At 38.5% G+C, this 15835-nt stretch overlaps 3 protein-coding genes across 6 annotated transcripts; 1 reads left to right on the forward strand and 2 right to left on the reverse strand.

Annotated features, from left to right (window-relative positions):
• Positions 1–2792: 2792 nt before the first annotated feature.
• LOC112182644 (probable WRKY transcription factor 53) lies at positions 2793–4867 on the reverse strand. Its single transcript, XM_024321161.2, has 3 exons — positions 4007–4867; positions 3745–3873; positions 2793–3658 (listed from the first exon to the last, which is right to left on the reverse strand). Exons 1-3 carry the CDS (start codon positions 4387–4389, stop codon positions 3064–3066), a joined length of 1107 nt encoding a protein of 368 aa, XP_024176929.1. The 5' UTR covers positions 4390–4867; the 3' UTR covers positions 2793–3063.
• A 4860-nt stretch (positions 4868–9727) lies between these two features.
• On the forward strand, positions 9728–12890 carry LOC112182673 (RNA polymerase sigma factor sigE, chloroplastic/mitochondrial). Of its 4 annotated transcripts, none has more exons than XM_024321192.2 (6): positions 9728–9872; positions 10260–11031; positions 11145–11291; positions 11392–11628; positions 11767–12030; positions 12375–12890. In XM_024321192.2, exons 2-6 carry the CDS (start codon positions 10318–10320, stop codon positions 12570–12572), a joined length of 1560 nt encoding a protein of 519 aa, XP_024176960.1. In that variant the 5' UTR covers positions 9728–9872; positions 10260–10317; the 3' UTR covers positions 12573–12890. The 4 variants fall into 4 exon arrangements, with proteins under 4 accessions (XP_024176960.1, XP_040368413.1, XP_024176971.1 ...); XM_040512479.1 differs by lacking the exon at positions 9728–9872 and adding an exon at positions 9899–9919; XM_024321203.2 differs by lacking the exon at positions 9728–9872 and adding an exon at positions 10014–10093.
• Positions 12840–14677, reverse strand: LOC112182699 (MYB-like transcription factor ETC3). The gene is made up of 3 exons (XM_024321222.2): positions 14238–14677; positions 14044–14131; positions 12840–13186 (listed from the first exon to the last, which is right to left on the reverse strand). The coding sequence occupies exons 1-3, from the start codon at positions 14299–14301 to the stop codon at positions 13027–13029; spliced, it is 312 nt and encodes a 103-aa protein (XP_024176990.1). The 5' UTR covers positions 14302–14677; the 3' UTR covers positions 12840–13026.
• Between the last annotated feature and the right edge of the window lie 1158 nt (positions 14678–15835).

Below are 15835 nucleotides of genomic sequence, written 5' to 3' on the forward strand. Positions count from 1 at the left end.
TCGATAATATTTTTGGTCCCAAACGAATATCTAAAATATGTTTAGTTTTTAACAAAAAGGTTATAAATATTAACAAAAAGTAAGAGCCCATAAATAATTTATTTCCTCGATATTAAGGCATGTTGATGGGTAGCTTGTGAATTTTTATGTCACTTAATAAGTTAATTTTTAGTTATTTACCATCCTACACTCATCAAATTAACGAAAGGCCTATTATTATACAATTAGACTATTATGTACTGAAAATAAACTTCACATAATACGAACACAGAACGTCACTTTACAAAATCTTATTAGATAAAATGATGTTGCTTGGATCCTAGATACAACGTCATTTCATTTCATAGTTCATGACAAGAATATTTGGGGGCCAATAGACAGCCTTGATTTCGCCTTGAGCCGCAGGAGGGAAATTTTATTTGAAAATAGAAATGTATGGAAAGTCAACACATGAAGAGCATGCATGGAAAGTTTCCAGAAGCCATATTTATAGATAAGGAAAACCGCGGCGAATTTATGATTTCCTATAAATTGTTTTTCTTTTTGGTAAGAAACGAAAATCCTTGAATGATGAAAAAAATAATAATTAAATGAGATTCAATTTCACCACTAGAGAAAGAGAGTAGAAATATCCAAATTGGAATCTGCTAAAATGAATTTAATTTCGAATAATGATGAAGGTTTTCTGCATTCCTTATTAATCCTTTGACGTAGAATGGAAGGCATATCTCACTCTTATCTAATTTATATGCATCCTTTTTTCTTCTATAAAATGACTCACATTCCACCCTACTTCAAGTACTCCTGACTTTCTCATTTTCTTCTTCTGCCTGAATTTGTGTTCTTTTCCGCCCTGTTGATTATGGAGGAGTTGGGTTCTATATGGACTACTACATATCAAGAGGTGAGCCAGTTAGTTTTTGTTATGTATGTGATGGTTTTGCTGTAACATCTCAATTCAATTTTTGTTCTTGGATTTTCTTCACTGTTCTTTCAATTTGTGTTTCAGTTCTTTAATATGAATGTAAGATTTTGTCATTGATAGATCTTCCCAATCTAACCGATTCACCACCACTAAGCTTTGTTGGTTTTAACATTCGATTTCTCCCTTATCAGTTTTAATACTACTAAGATTATCAAATTTATGATTATATATCTGCTGAGGTTTTCTTTTTTTCTGCAAAGGCCTATGTGCTTCCATAATTTTGTAAGCATTTACAATTCCTGGCTTTCATCTCATTAAGAGCTAGGGTTTTGTGAATGTAAATATTGTTTTCAAATTCTGACCAAATTGATATGTTTTCTGCAAGTGTCCTAGGCCAATATATCTTTGACTATCATCAATTAATTGAATCTTTGAGTAGCACATACATATGAATTGGTATATATTGGTCAAAGCTTGTGATATGCCATGGCAACAATAAATTTAGTTTTATGGCCGATTGCTGATTTAGCAGTAGATTTTAATGGTGATTCATTCTTGTTTTGACCATTAATGGTGAATCTTTAATTTAATCTTTTTTCCCTCTTTCTCTTTTATTTAAATAAGCTCCTTTTTTTTTCGAATTTTTATTCATTAACTTACTAGGTGTTTTAAGATTCTTCAGATTCATTTGTTCTATTCAATTTTTTTTCTTTCAATTTTATGATCAAGTACTCGATGGAAAGTACCCTTTTATTATATTTAACCAATTACTTGTTTGGAATTGACATGCAGAGCACTGACGAGTTAAAGAACGAGCTTATGTACTCAAGTCTTGAACTAGAATCAGTAAAATGCAAAGTTACCGAGAGTCAAGAAAATGTGACCAACTTGCTCAATCTGTTAGAGGTTGCATACAAAGAAAGAGATGAAGCCAGAGACCAGTTGAAGAAAATCTTTGAGAAGATGAACCCCAATTGTACTCCAATTGATCAACTGCCAAATCATGTAGTCCAGTCTGTTAGCCCCCAAATTTTGATGCCGACGACTACAAAAGAAAACTTAAGCTTAACTGAATCCAACAGTCCCTCTTCTGTTGATTCCTTATTCGATCATGCAGTTTCTTCACCAGAGTTTCCAAGCATCATTATGCCTGATTCAAGCACCATGGGTTTTCTTAATGTGAAGCAGCCTAATGCGGTTCAACATTTTAATTTGGGCACTACTAATGTTACCATGAGTGCCCAAACTGATACAGCTTCTGAAATAGTTAACGATTTTGCTAAAGGAAAGACTTTACCTCAGAAAGGGAAACTCATGCAAGCTGTGAAGGAAGCTGGTCCATTGCTTCGGACGCTTCTTATTGCTGGTCCCCCATTGCCCCAGTGGCGAAACCCCCCTCCCCCTTTGCAACAGCCTTTCAAAATCCCACCCGTTGCTCCGATCAACGGTTGTACGACAGCTTCTCCTCTAAGCTTTAATCAGAAACCATTTGCCATTTCAAATCCTACAACTAGCTATTTCAATGTGGCTCATACATCTTCAGCTGCCAATGCCATGTTGAGTTTCAACACTGTCCTTCCTTCTGCTGGTGTTTCATGCTTCAATAACTCAAGAATGATGGAGACTTCAAACTCTGGTTTCGACCACCAAATCCCATTTGCCAAGCGGCGAAGGCTTCAATGAAATTGTTAGCGAAAAACACTGAACAGCTTTCTTGGGGATTAGGTTTCAGCTACAACTTTCAATTGGGCCAATTGGGCCTTGTTTCAAATGGTGTGTAGAACAATTAAAGGTGTAATAAAAGGGCCTTTCTTTCTTGGGGTGTGCCACCAATTCAGTTGTTGTAAAGGGCCTTTCTTTCTTGGAATGAATAAATGTAGAAATTTGCTATTCAATTGGAAAAAGATTACACACATTTTAGTACTCTTTGCCTCTTTGGCACAACATATCCGCAACTACAAGCTAAAGCCTACGGTAGGGAATTAGAAAGTGCTTCCTTAATTAAGCACATTTGGAAGTTCTAATTTTGCTGCCTCTTCATTTTACGGCAAAAAAATACGACCTAGCTACCTCAAATGCTTTTACAAGCTAATTTGCTTCGATTTATATGTTACTTTTGGGAAGCTATGTGTAGGAGATTAGGGAAAAAATCCAGGATCATCAAAAGTGAAGTTGGGGTATAATATCTGATGATCAGCTTCAGCAAATGGAAAATCCAAACCAACAGTCGGAGAGTTGGAAGCTGAAGTAGCAGCTGAGATTATATCATGAGACTCGGCCGCAGCGCTGATCTGCAGATTTTGGTTACCACCAAAGTCCTGCTGAGACAGTACAGAGAAATAGTTTGTCCCAGAAGTTGAAGCAGTAGGCATAGTTAATGAAGGAGAAAAGTTCCCCGCATAATTGTTGTTGTTGAATGAGGGAAATAATAATTCGCCACGATGATCATGACTAGTGTCTAGGCCTTCGGTTATGACCCTGAGGCCTTCAGGGAGGCTTAAGAGCATATTATGTTGAGGCTGCTGATTCATCTGTGGTGGTTCTGGTTTTTGATCAGGCAATGGTGACATTGGTTTTGGAGGAGGACTAGCTACGGAGGTGGAGGCTGCTTGAGTACAAGTGTGCCTTCCTCGGTAAGTAATTTCGAGGATCATTGGGTCCTCATCGGAGCGTTGCACTTGTTTTGTGGCCAAACAACCTTGAACATTTCGATGAGTGCATCTGTAATACCCTCTGCAACCCAACAGATACACTAGCTAATGTTAAGGGAAGAAACATAGATTAGTTTCGTTTGAAAAACATGTTCTAAATATAGGTACCTCGGATATTTGGCTCCAAGGATGTCCTTTTGGCCATACTTCCTCCAGCTAAAGCCATCATCAAGAGGCCCTTCAAGCCCCATACCTGATGTTACTCTTACTTGTTTTGTCCACCTTGCCAGACCTTTCCTGCATCCATTTAGAAATTTAACATCGATCAGATTTACACAGCTATAATATGTCTTGTATGTACCAAGTTGACTAGGACTGTACGAAGCACATTTTTGTCCTTCGATCAAAAAACTTGAAATGAGGGGCTAACCTTTTTCTAGAGGGATCTTTGTGGTCATCGGAATCTTCACTCCGAGGACTCCCATTTAGCGAAGGTGGGGAGTCAGCCATTCGAATCGTAACAACACCTGTGGAAGCAGCTACTGTAAATGTAGGTTGTTGTTGGTGTAGTTGCTCTACTGCTACTGGCATTGGGGCTGAGCTGCTAGAATTGAGCATCGAAAGCGCCTTTTCGTAGGAAGATATGATCTTTTGGATCAGCATCTCGCGAGTTAACGCTGTTTGAGAGCTCGTGGAAGGATTCAAAGTTGATGTAGCATTGAGATGGATCTGGAGCTGCCTAGCAAGCTCCCTGCCACGTGTTAGCTCATTTACAATACCACTCTTTTGCACCCAATTCACTCCCATGTCCATTTCTATATTATTAATTAGCAAGCTAGAGCATGGATTGTGCAATTTCGACCTCAGCTAACATAAACAAGCAGCAAACTAAGATCTGAATCTAGCTAAATCACAAAGGATTGGATGCTAAAATATTCATGCTAAGCATGATTTTGTGATGAAAGGGTCCAAAGGCAAGAAGGAAAAAGACCGGAAAGAATGGGAATTTAAGCCAAAATTGGAACTGGGTATTCAAAAGTTTCTACCTTTGAGGGCTTGGAAGCAATGTAATTGAATCAAAGTTGGAAAATTTCAAGTTTTCAAGAATGCCCAAATCAGAGACAAAACTGAGTAACCCAATAAGGAAGAAAAAGAGGACAGAATACTGAGAATCGTGTTTTCTGTTTTGGGATGTTTTTGAAGCTTTTGAATTGGTAAAGGCTAAGACTTGAGGAAAGAGGAGAGGTGGTTATGGGGATTTAAGGGAAGGCTTTAGCTTGTATTTGAATGTTTAGAAAGTGAGGGAATGTAATTAAGAGAGAGATGAAGTTTGACTGAGAGAAAATCAAATCAAAATCCTAGTGGAGTTGATTTTCTTCATGAAGACCAGTCTTTGGTCATAGGAATTGGAAGGGGTTGTGAGATTTCATAGAGTAGTAAGAGGTCCAATTGCTGACCAATTCAGCCCCCCTCTCGGTCTCTCTCTTAAAGCTAGAGCTCCAATCAAAGCTACGTACACGCTACACATATGCAAAGATCAACAAGATTTCTGTATCTCGCTTTTTTATTTTAAGCAAGCAAAAGAAGAAAGTCAACGATATACTATTGGTAGCAAGATAGAGAGGCGGAGGAGGCCAAGAATCTTCAAACTCAGTTCCGCGTTATTACTACTAAAGTACTATCCTCTACCAAATTTTATAGGGAGAAACTGAGAAAGTATGGCGTCACCCTAAAACCTTTGCTTACGTTCACGGCAGAAACAATTGGGTTGGCTGTCCTATGTTTTGAAGAGACAGAATTTAGCTCTGCCCAAAACCCAATAATGAAAAACATGATCATTAATTGGTAATAGAAAGAGTATTCAGTAGTATTTCATTTTTTAACGCGTAGAGACTCGAGCTTGGCTAAGGCGTGTTGAAACTTGAAAGTGGAAACATGCCGATATATGCATGCTTGGTGCTTCGTTTATGATTTGAACATGTTTGAACTCTTATGGTCTCAGTTCTAAATAATAAGGTTCACAACAAACAAACCCACTCAGTTTTCTCAAAGTTGAAGCATATTTGAGAACTAATTGGGGCAGATAGAACCTAGTTTCATGGGATATATTAGTCGATCGGGTTGAATTAAAAAAGACCAAGTAGATTCTATCAATTAGTATATAGTACGTTTTCTATGAGGTTTTGGTCTGATACATGCATAAGCTACTCTCTGACGACATTATTTTAAGGTTTTGGAACCTTCAGCCTCAGTCCAAGTCCTCCGAAATGAATTAACTATTTCCAACTAATTGGTAACGGGTAAAAAGAAACCCTAAAATATAAGTGGCAAGAAAGTGAAGAAACTATGTATCGTGCATATGGCCCCGTTAGCCTTGCTTACATGGGCGTGGGTACTTGCATGACTAAAGACATAATTAGCCTCTCTTGCATGGACGTATATGATATCATTAATTACCCTCGCTTTAATGATCATTGACGTGTACATCGTTAACCTAGTTCTTATGGGTGAGAGCTAGGAAGCATGTCAGTGTAGACATCGTTAGTTTCGCTTCCATGAACATGGGCTAACTTTTTAGATAGTTAAAAATCCGGCTGAGTATTATTTTGACATGATGATATAATTTGAGGGTGACAATCTAGTTAAACAAACAGAAACCATAAGACCTGAAACAATTGTTTATCTCGGTATGTAATCCAATTAGGGTCTAGATTTTTCCTCAGTTGATAGGGACAAAGATCAAAACTACCCTATGGTCCTGATCGGTCTTAATAAACTCTGTTATATATATGAGAGTGATTGACCATACTTAACTACGAACAGAAAACTCGGTCTTACCAAACTTTGTTAATTTGGACCAGTTCAAAGTTCAAACTAAGTAAAATAATTGGGAAAAAAGTGCATGGTCAGCTAATGTGGAAAGTGAAATAGCAAACTGGGACAAATGGAAAAAAATTTCAAGGTCATGTAACAGCTGCAAGTCTGCAACATACCATATCCATACATATATAACCTTCTAGATGATATTGATATGTTGTTCTTGTCCATTGTACATAGTCAGTCCCAGTGGTTGACCGGCCGCGTGGAATTGAAACAAATAGCACGTACCACTGGTCACAACATTGATCATTCTCCTTTCCTCCGACCAAATCACAGAAATGATTTCTTTTCTAATTTGGAGACGGACAAGAACATTAATTGTTGGTTTGAGGGATTAATTAGAAGTCATTTGCACTAATAAATTTACATGATAGATTGAAGTTTGTTCTCGTCAAAGTAGTTCCTGGTTATGTTATGTGTCCAAATTAATTTGAAATTTTGAGACCCATAGGACCATATGTATTACAACAAACTAAGGCATAAAAGAGATGAGACGAGTTTTTTCAAACATTGATTGTAATATAAGACAACACTGCAGTTGTAATCACCCTCATATCTCATCTACTTAATTACAATCAATTGCACTTATACCTTACTTTGACTTGATAATTCGATCCGTTTTAAAATTGAAATTTGCTCAGTCTCCCTCATACCTAATTCTTATCTCGCTATTAAAGATGCAAATGAGAAGTAACTTTCTACCAAAATGAGCTCTATTTACACAGAAGAATGAGTATTATTTTGGTATGATTCTAATATAGAATTCACTTCATTCTCATTCAATATCTTCATATACACAATGTAATGTAAATTTAATAGCTGCTTATATCAGCCGGATTTTTATTTGTAGTTTTTATTTTTGATATTAAAAGGGAAGTGTTAAATTATTCTCATCCGAAGTAAATCACTTGATCCAACTAATGACATCTTTTTTCTTTTTTTTTCCCTAATATGGACGTTCTCGATCTTGGCAATCTCGGCCACCGCCCAGGCCTTGCAAGTGTTGGACTCTAAACAGGCTAGGTGACACAACCAAAATCAAGCCCAATTATTAATATTGGGCCTGTCATACCAGTCAAGTTTGGGCCATTTCTATATTCTATCAGTTGGCCCATACAAAAACCTAACTTTGAAAATATTAAAAGTAGCACCCAAATTAACCTAAAAATAAAAAATAAAAACAAAGAAACAAGGTGACAAACATGGCTGAAAATTTTTCAGTTTCAACCACCCCAGTAATTAGGGTATAAAAAAAAAATTATAAGGATTAATTACCTCAACAGAAAAAAAAAGGGGCTGTGACCACTTACCCAATTTCAACAACAAAATTGCCCACTTACTCCACTAAGAGTTTTTTAACCCCACTTACCCAATTTAATATCTATTGACAATTTTGTCCTGTCAATTCACCTAAAACTCATCGATCTCTGTCTCCTCTCAAACTCTCTCTCCTCCCAGAGTCTCTCTCTCTCTCTCTCTGCTTCATGCTCCGGTGAGGTTGGACGGCGCAAGGAGTCATTGCCGAGAGCGACCGTCTGGACGCGTTGGACTTCCACACCTTGACGTGGAGCTTGCCGTCGTCGCCGATCTCGGCGTCGGTTTTGAGGAAGTCGCTGCCGTCAAGGAACATGACGTCGGACTCGACCTTGAAGGAGACGATGGAGGGAACGGTCTCCGGGAACTGCTCCATTATCAGCAGCTTGGCTCCGGGGCTCGTCCTTCACCTTCAGCCTCTCTAGAATCTCGAATCGGTGCTTCTCCTCCGGCACCGCCTTTTCGTGCTTGTGTTGCTCAATCTCTTGCCTTAGCTCCGCTTCTCTGGATGACAATCCCTCTACCGCAAAGTCCAACTCTACAACTATTGAACTGCCGTCCTCAGCCATCTCCGGCTGCTGTGCGGGGTTCCAGTGAGGTTCTGTGAGCGGAGTCGAAATTTGGTGCTATTCTTATTTGAGTGTGGTGATTGAGTGAACGAGATGATGCCATGTAGTTAGCATGCACGATCCTGCTGTTAATTGCAGTTCTCCAAAATCGAAACCTTGCCGTCTTGGGGCACAGCGACTTTTCACTATTGTACTTTGACTACTTTCTTTCTTCTTTGTTTCTTGCTAAATGGAAGAGAATATGAAAGCCAATGATCTACTATATGTTCAACAATGTAAGTAATCTGACATTGCAATGTAACTGTGGGGTTTGTTTGATGGTCTACTGGGGGGTAGTAGACACATTATTGGCCCCCAGTAAACTTTGATACGAGGGACATGGATCACTATAGTGTGGTGTTTTGATAAGTTATATGTTGTTTTCTGTGTATTAAAGTCAAATTATCTGTGAATCCTACAAAAAGGTGCATTTTTGGTGGTCTATTGGGAGGCAGTAGAAACATTAGACTTTGTATTGGGGGGCAATAATATGATTACTGGGGGGCAGTAATATGATTATAAATTGATCAATTGTTCCTGTAGTGTATTCATTTTGGTTTTGGGAGTTCATACAATTCACTGGACGTCAATAATATGATTTTTGGGAGGCAATAATATGATTACTAGGTGGCAGTAATATGATTACTGGGGGGCAATAATAGCCGGATTTTGGAATCCGGTCACCGGTCGTCGGAATCAGGTCACCGTTCGCCGGAGTCTGGTCACCGGTCGCCGGAATCCGGTCACCGTTCGCCGGAGTCCTGTCACCGGAACTGGTCACCGTAGCACAGCAAGGTGGAAGGTGACTTCTCTCTCTAAGTGAGAAAGAAGGAGAGGGCAAAAAAGTCTCAAAAAAAAAGAAAAAAGAATTAATTGGGTAAAGGGGAAATAATCCCTTAGAGTGTTTTGGGTAAAGGGTTAAAAAACAGTTGGTGGAGCAAGTGGGCAATTTTTAGCCTAAAATCGGGTAAATGATCATTTTCCCAAAAAAAAAAAAATTGAAAAAATGGAAATGAAGAAGAAGAAAAAGAAAATGTAATTTTTTTTTTTTGTCAAACTTAATGGTTATTATTGAGCAACGTAACCTCCACACTCAGCTAGGTCCCAATAGTATAAATTCCACGTGTCAAAAACATAGTCCACTCGTTTACCAAAAATCCTCCGGTCCACTAAGAAACCTCCACGCCGCACCTTCACACAGACCCTTCTCTGTTCCAGCACCACCCACGTCACCCTCTCTTGCTCCAAAACCAGTCCTCTACGGTCTACGTGGGCAACTCCTTGCCGTCGGATCAACATACCAACAGTACGGACCGTCCGTATTTCGGAGTTTATTGTGGTCACCGTAATTCCCATATTTACGTGCCCTGTATTAAAGTCCCAAATTTTGTGTACCAAAACAAAAACAAAAAAGGAATCGAACTTTCATTTTCCTAGTCCCAGATTCTTCGAGATTTTCTTGGCGTCTGATCGAGCAGTTGGACATTGGTTAAGGTATGATTCCCTGCAACTGAGCTCTTGTTTGACATGAAAGAAAGTTAGTTACGTTCTTGAACTTGTTCTAGCTTGATGAATGAATCAATAATGATCAGTAATGTTCTGAATGTTTGGTTTCTTACAGATTGTTATGTATTGTGTAGTTTGAATTATGAAGGATTTAAAGGGTTTTGAGGGTTTATGGTGGTGAAGACAATGAGAGTATGGTTAACTGTGAGGTTTTGTATTGATCTGAACTTATATGAGTTGTGATTTAGAGTTTTGATGATCAGATAATAATAAAAAATGAGGATTTAATTTCTAAGTTGTGTGTTTTCAAGTAGCTATAGTGTTGTTGGACAAGGTTGAGCTTAAATGGGTGCATTTCTTTATGTTTTGTTGCAGAGTTTGTGTATAAATAAGGCTCTTGTTTAGCAATTAGAACTTTGCTGTGGGAATTGGCATGGGAGTTGTGACAGTTTCTAGCTCAGTTTCTAGGACTCCGTTAGGATTGAGCCCAAAATTGGCATCAAGTCAGAGATCAACGTTGAGAAAGCCATTGATTGTTGCCTTTAGAACAGATAAATCCAATAAGAACGCGTTGGTTGCGCCTCAGGAGAAAGTACCTTTGCCAATAGAAACACGAAAGAAGGTCCAAAAACTAGGGAAGGCTCGAAAGCTCCCCGAAAGTGTAAAAGCTGCATTGATAGAGGAGGCTCCTACTTGTAATTTGGAACTGGATTACAATGAAGCTGCTGCCAAGCTGGAAAATCTGTACAAGCGCAGCCCCGAGACTGAAGCTTCGGATTTGGAAAATGTAGATGGATTGATGATCAAGAGAAGTCGCAAAAGGAGGAAGAAGATCAGTGAAGTTGATGACAAAGTAGAGAAGAGAAAAAGCGATGACATTGTGGTTGGGAGCAGGACAAAGAAGGCTAAAAGATTGAGTCTTGATAAAAGGGTTGCGTTGAAATGGAATAAGGACGAGAAAGTGGCTGCTCCAGTAGTTCGAAAGAGAAAAGATAGAAAGAGTGAGAATCAGATGATTGAGGAGCTTGTAAGGGAGTATTCGGCTTCAACTGATCTCGTCAGTTTAGACTGGAAAAAGATGAGGATTCCTCCAGTTCTTACTTCTTCTGAGCATACTTGGTTGTTCAAGCTAATGCAACCTATGAAGGTGAGTCTTCTCAATTTTCTAATTTGTGGCAACTGTGATTCTGAAATTTGGCTAGTCCATGTGTTTGTGTGTAGTATTTTGCTGCTGACTTATGTTATGTTGTCGTGATTCAGGCTCTTCTTCAAGTGAAAGAGACCCTGCAGAAAGATTTGGGGAGAGAACCAAATAAGGGTGAACTAGCTGAGGCGACAAGTACGAGTGTGGTTCAAGTGAAAAAACACTTGGAGGTTGGTCGAGCTGCAAGAAACAAACTCATCAAGGTATGTAATACTTAATTTGCTTACGTATTGGTTTTACTAATTTGGCTTGAAATGTGAAAAAGAGAAACTAACTGGTGATTGTTATTTTCACCTATTGCAGCATAATCTCCGGCTTGTGTTATTTGTCATTAACAAATACTTTCAAGACTTTGCTAATGGTCCAAAATTTCAAGACCTTTGTCAGGCAGGAGTGAAGGGACTTATCACGGCAATTGATCGCTTTGAACCACAAAGAAGATTCCGGCTTTCCACATATGGTCTTTTCTGGATCAGGCATGCCATCATACGTTCCATGACACTATCAAGCTTTACTCGTGTCTCCTTTGGCCTTGAGTCTGTAAGCTCTCTTGCTCCTTAAGTCCCTAAGCTAGGTTACTGACATTTTTGTTCACAGTAGCATAGTGGTTGATATGAGTCCCTTGATAGTAATTGTAATGAGAAATATGTAGTAACATGCACCTGGTCTTTTATGCAGGTTAGGGCGGAAATCCAGAAAGCCAAGCTTGAAATGTTGGTTCAGCTTAAAAGAATGCCAACAGAGGACGAGATAATTGAAAAGGTTGGAATTTCTCCTGAGAGGTATCATGAAGTAATGAGGGCCTCAAAACCTGTCTTCTCTCTTCATTCAAGGCATTCGGTCACACAGGAGGAATTTATAAACGCTATTACTGATGTTGACGGCGTTGAAGGTGATAACCGGCGGAAACCTGCTCTTCTCAGGCTTGCTATCGATGATGTGGTAATTACTTTTTCCTCTTTGATCATTGTCCTCAATTATTATTGCCCTGCTTGCTCTGTTCAAACCATTTAGTTCACTTGGTTTTAGCATTTATATACTTTTAGAATTCTCAAAGTTCATAGGTACTCACTAGTACTGATTGTCAACTCTAGAGTCTAGAATTCAAAAGAGGCCTAGTTCCATTGTAGGGTAGGACTGTAGGAGAGGCTTAATAGTGTTCAAAACTTTAGATTTTCCTTCTCTGTTTGCCATATTATACTTCCCTTCATCGTAGTCATTAGTCAATAGTCAATACAATCCCATTTATGTGCTAGCTAATACTTCCGCTGGAAATTGTCTCCCAGCTTGATTCCCTGAAGCCAAAAGAAAGCTTGGTGATCAGGCAGAGATATGGCCTTGATGGCAAGGGTGACAGAACATTGGGGGAGATAGCTGGAAACTTGAATATTTCAAGAGAAATGGTTCGAAAGCATGAAGTTAAGGCCCTCATGAAGCTCAAGCATCCAGCTCGAGTAGACTATCTTCGCAGATACATAGTCTAAAGTAATCGGCACAGTACAATACGCTCACTCGCGGTTCTCCTTTAAAGTTTTCCAACTATGGTTTTATCTCTAATCGCCATCTCAATGATCCTGTATACTAGTCATTTGTACCATAGTCTAAAGCGATCGACAGTCAACATAGAAATCTCATACCTTCTAATTCATACAGAATTGATGGTATGAGACATGAGATTCCCCATATATACCCATGTATATAATACATGAAATGTAATACTTATGGTCCATCTTTATGACTATATTCCACACTTGTAGAAAAGCGCATTCAGTACACTGAAAAGTATGAGAGTTGTGAGTTTAGGCTTGGTACACCACAATGATCATGAACATTACCTTTGCCATTTAATTTTACAATCTTTTTACGAAACAGTTGCTAAGAACTACATTGAGAAACAAATCTAACAAAAGCCACATAAATCATGGAAAGGGAAGCCAACTATCCAAATCCACTGAAAGTTCGACGCGGAACAATTTTTGAGTTTTCTTTCTTATGCTTCCTTCGTTTCTCAGCAAACACCTCACAATGTCTCATTATCCAAAACCTCTCCAATTCTACTGCTGTTCGACCCGGAACCCGACCAGCTATTAAATCCCACCTGAAACCAAGAAAACGAAACTCACATCATCTAAAATGTTTTGAACTCATGATTACTTCATATAGTGCCAGCCTTTCAGACATGATTACTTCATATGGTTTCAGACATTTTAAGCAACTAGTCAATGTCAGATAGTTTCACGTGACTTTTAAAGCCCCAGATGTACTTCAGGTTCTGGTTTGTAATAACTTCAGGGGAAGTTGGTTACTTGATATTATAAATCAATTATTGAAGATCAACTCTGATGTTGACCAAAGGAACCAGGATCTTAAGTGCACATATGCAACCGTAAAAATTCACGAATTTCAAAGACAAACTCTACAACTTTTGGCAGAAAGAAACACTCAAGAAATAACGAAGTGATCGAATTCTACAGGATCAAATCTATGACTATAGGTGAAAAATAAATACACAAAAAGTGAAATACAAGAGCCTAAATTCTGGGTAAAGTGAAACACGTTAAAATTGGATTTGAATACTTCCATTTCATCCAGGAAAAGAAGGGAACGAAGTAACATTTTACACCAAATTAAAGGAAAAGGTGTATAGTAGTATCATGATTGTTTACCATCAAAAGAATATCCTTTTCTCACTCCTTACTACCTTTCAAAAAAGACTGCTAAAAAGTTGTGGTAATCCCAATTCAAAGAGACTGAGGATCAATGTACATGTCAAATCATCGATATAAATAACCATGCATATTAGCAAACGATGAATCAATTACTAGTTATGTCTTCCTCCATTTCTAGATGTTTAAGCTCTAAAACAGTGACATTTTAGTGCTAAGAGAGCCTAAATACAAGATATCAAGATATCGGAACCAAGTACTACAGCAATAGCTAGCTTTAGAGATTTACCTTTCTCCGACAAGTCTATACATTCTATAGATGAGATCTTCTTCTTGCTCACTCATATGAATGAACTCCCATTCACTGCTAATAACCTCTGCATGCCAAACAAGGAAGTGAAAGTGTCAGTTTCCAAAAATCAGTGGAACTAAAGTTGAGTGGAGAAATCCAACTTATATGGAAATGGAGAAACTAATACCAACCTTCAGACTGATCAGAAGTAGTGATTTTGGGTCGCTTCCGACCACATCGGTCCATTTTTTGCATCAAACTTAGCGGTTATAAAGAAAGGGAAAAGGATTATGAGAAACCAGAAATATACAGCAGAAATGGGGTTAGGACTTAGGACAGCCTGGGAGGACTGGAGGTGACAAGAGATGTGATAGAGATCGATATAGTATTATACATATGGGTGTGCTATAGCTGAATCCAGCAGATAAATTAAGAAAAGGGAATAATCCTTGAAGCAGATGCACAACCACAAAGTTTACAGATAGTATCAGACTACAAACACTGCCCAACAAACTAGAAAGTGCGACTGTTTGTGTGTTTGTTGACTCCTGCTTGCCTTTGTAGACTTGTAGTTTTTTTCGATTGAGTTGTAGACTTGTTGTTGAAAACACAGATATCAGAGGAAGCAAGAAAGAAAAAACAGATGGACAATGGCAACAAATAATAAACATATATAAGCAAAAAAGAATAATTTCGTGCAGCTTTATCCGAAAAGGATAATCTACCTCTTAACCTTTGTCAGCATATACATGCAATGTGAATAAGAAACAGTACTTTCTCTTCTTTTACAGTTTAAAATGAGTCAATCATCTGGCTTGTACCATCATAAAAGGTAAGAATGCATTTTTCAAAAGACAACCTATAAGTTAAGAGCAGGGTAGTTATTTTTTAGGGTTTTTGTCCATTTACATCATTTTAAGAGATTTTTTTTCTCATTTACCCCACTAAGTTTTTTAGTTCCCTCTTACCTAAAACACTCTAAAGAGGTCTTCCCTAATACCCCATTAAGATTTTTTTTTTGTTTTTTAAATTTTTTTAATACAATTTTACCCTCACTCCTTTAATTGTTACTGAGAGAGAGAGAGAGAGAGAGAGAGAGAGAGAGAGAGAGAGAGAGAGAGAGAGAGAGAGAGAGAGAGAGAGAGAGAGAGAGAGAGAGAGAGAGAGAGAATGGAAGAGAGAGAAACCATGGGAGACTTCGCCGGAGCCCGATCAACGGCTGCCGATTCCTGTCACCGGCTGCCGCCCACCGGAATTTGCTGAAAATCTCACCGAAAATATTTGTTTGCCCCTAATAGACATCTATTGCCCCCTAATAGAAGGGCAATAGATGTCTATTGCTCCAATAGTTTATTGCCTTCTAATAGACGTCTATTGCCCCCCCAATAGACTACTATCAGTCATGTATTGCCCCCTAATAGACGTCTATTTCCCCCCAATAGATGACTATTGGCCATGTATTGTCTCTCAATTGACGTCTATTGCCCTCTAATAGAACAAATAAAACTAATCTTCCTAAAATTAGACAAATAAAAAAAAATATTACATCAATTTAAAACATCTATTGCCCCACAATAGACGTTTATTGCCCCCCAATAGTCGTTTATTGGCCCTCAATAAAACCTTTTTTTCTTTCTTTCTGGGCTTCTGCCACATTTTACCACACAAAAAAAAAAAAAAAAACTCATCTTGGGCACCCAATCACCAATCTCACCGGCAAAAATGCTCGACTCAGGCCACAACCCATTTTCACCGTCGTCTCAACCCGGACAGCGTCATCAAGCGAGTC

The sequence above is a fragment of the Rosa chinensis genome, chromosome 1 (genome assembly GCF_002994745.2).
Source record: "Rosa chinensis cultivar Old Blush chromosome 1, RchiOBHm-V2, whole genome shotgun sequence".
Taxonomy (NCBI): Eukaryota; Viridiplantae; Streptophyta; class Magnoliopsida; order Rosales; family Rosaceae; genus Rosa; species Rosa chinensis.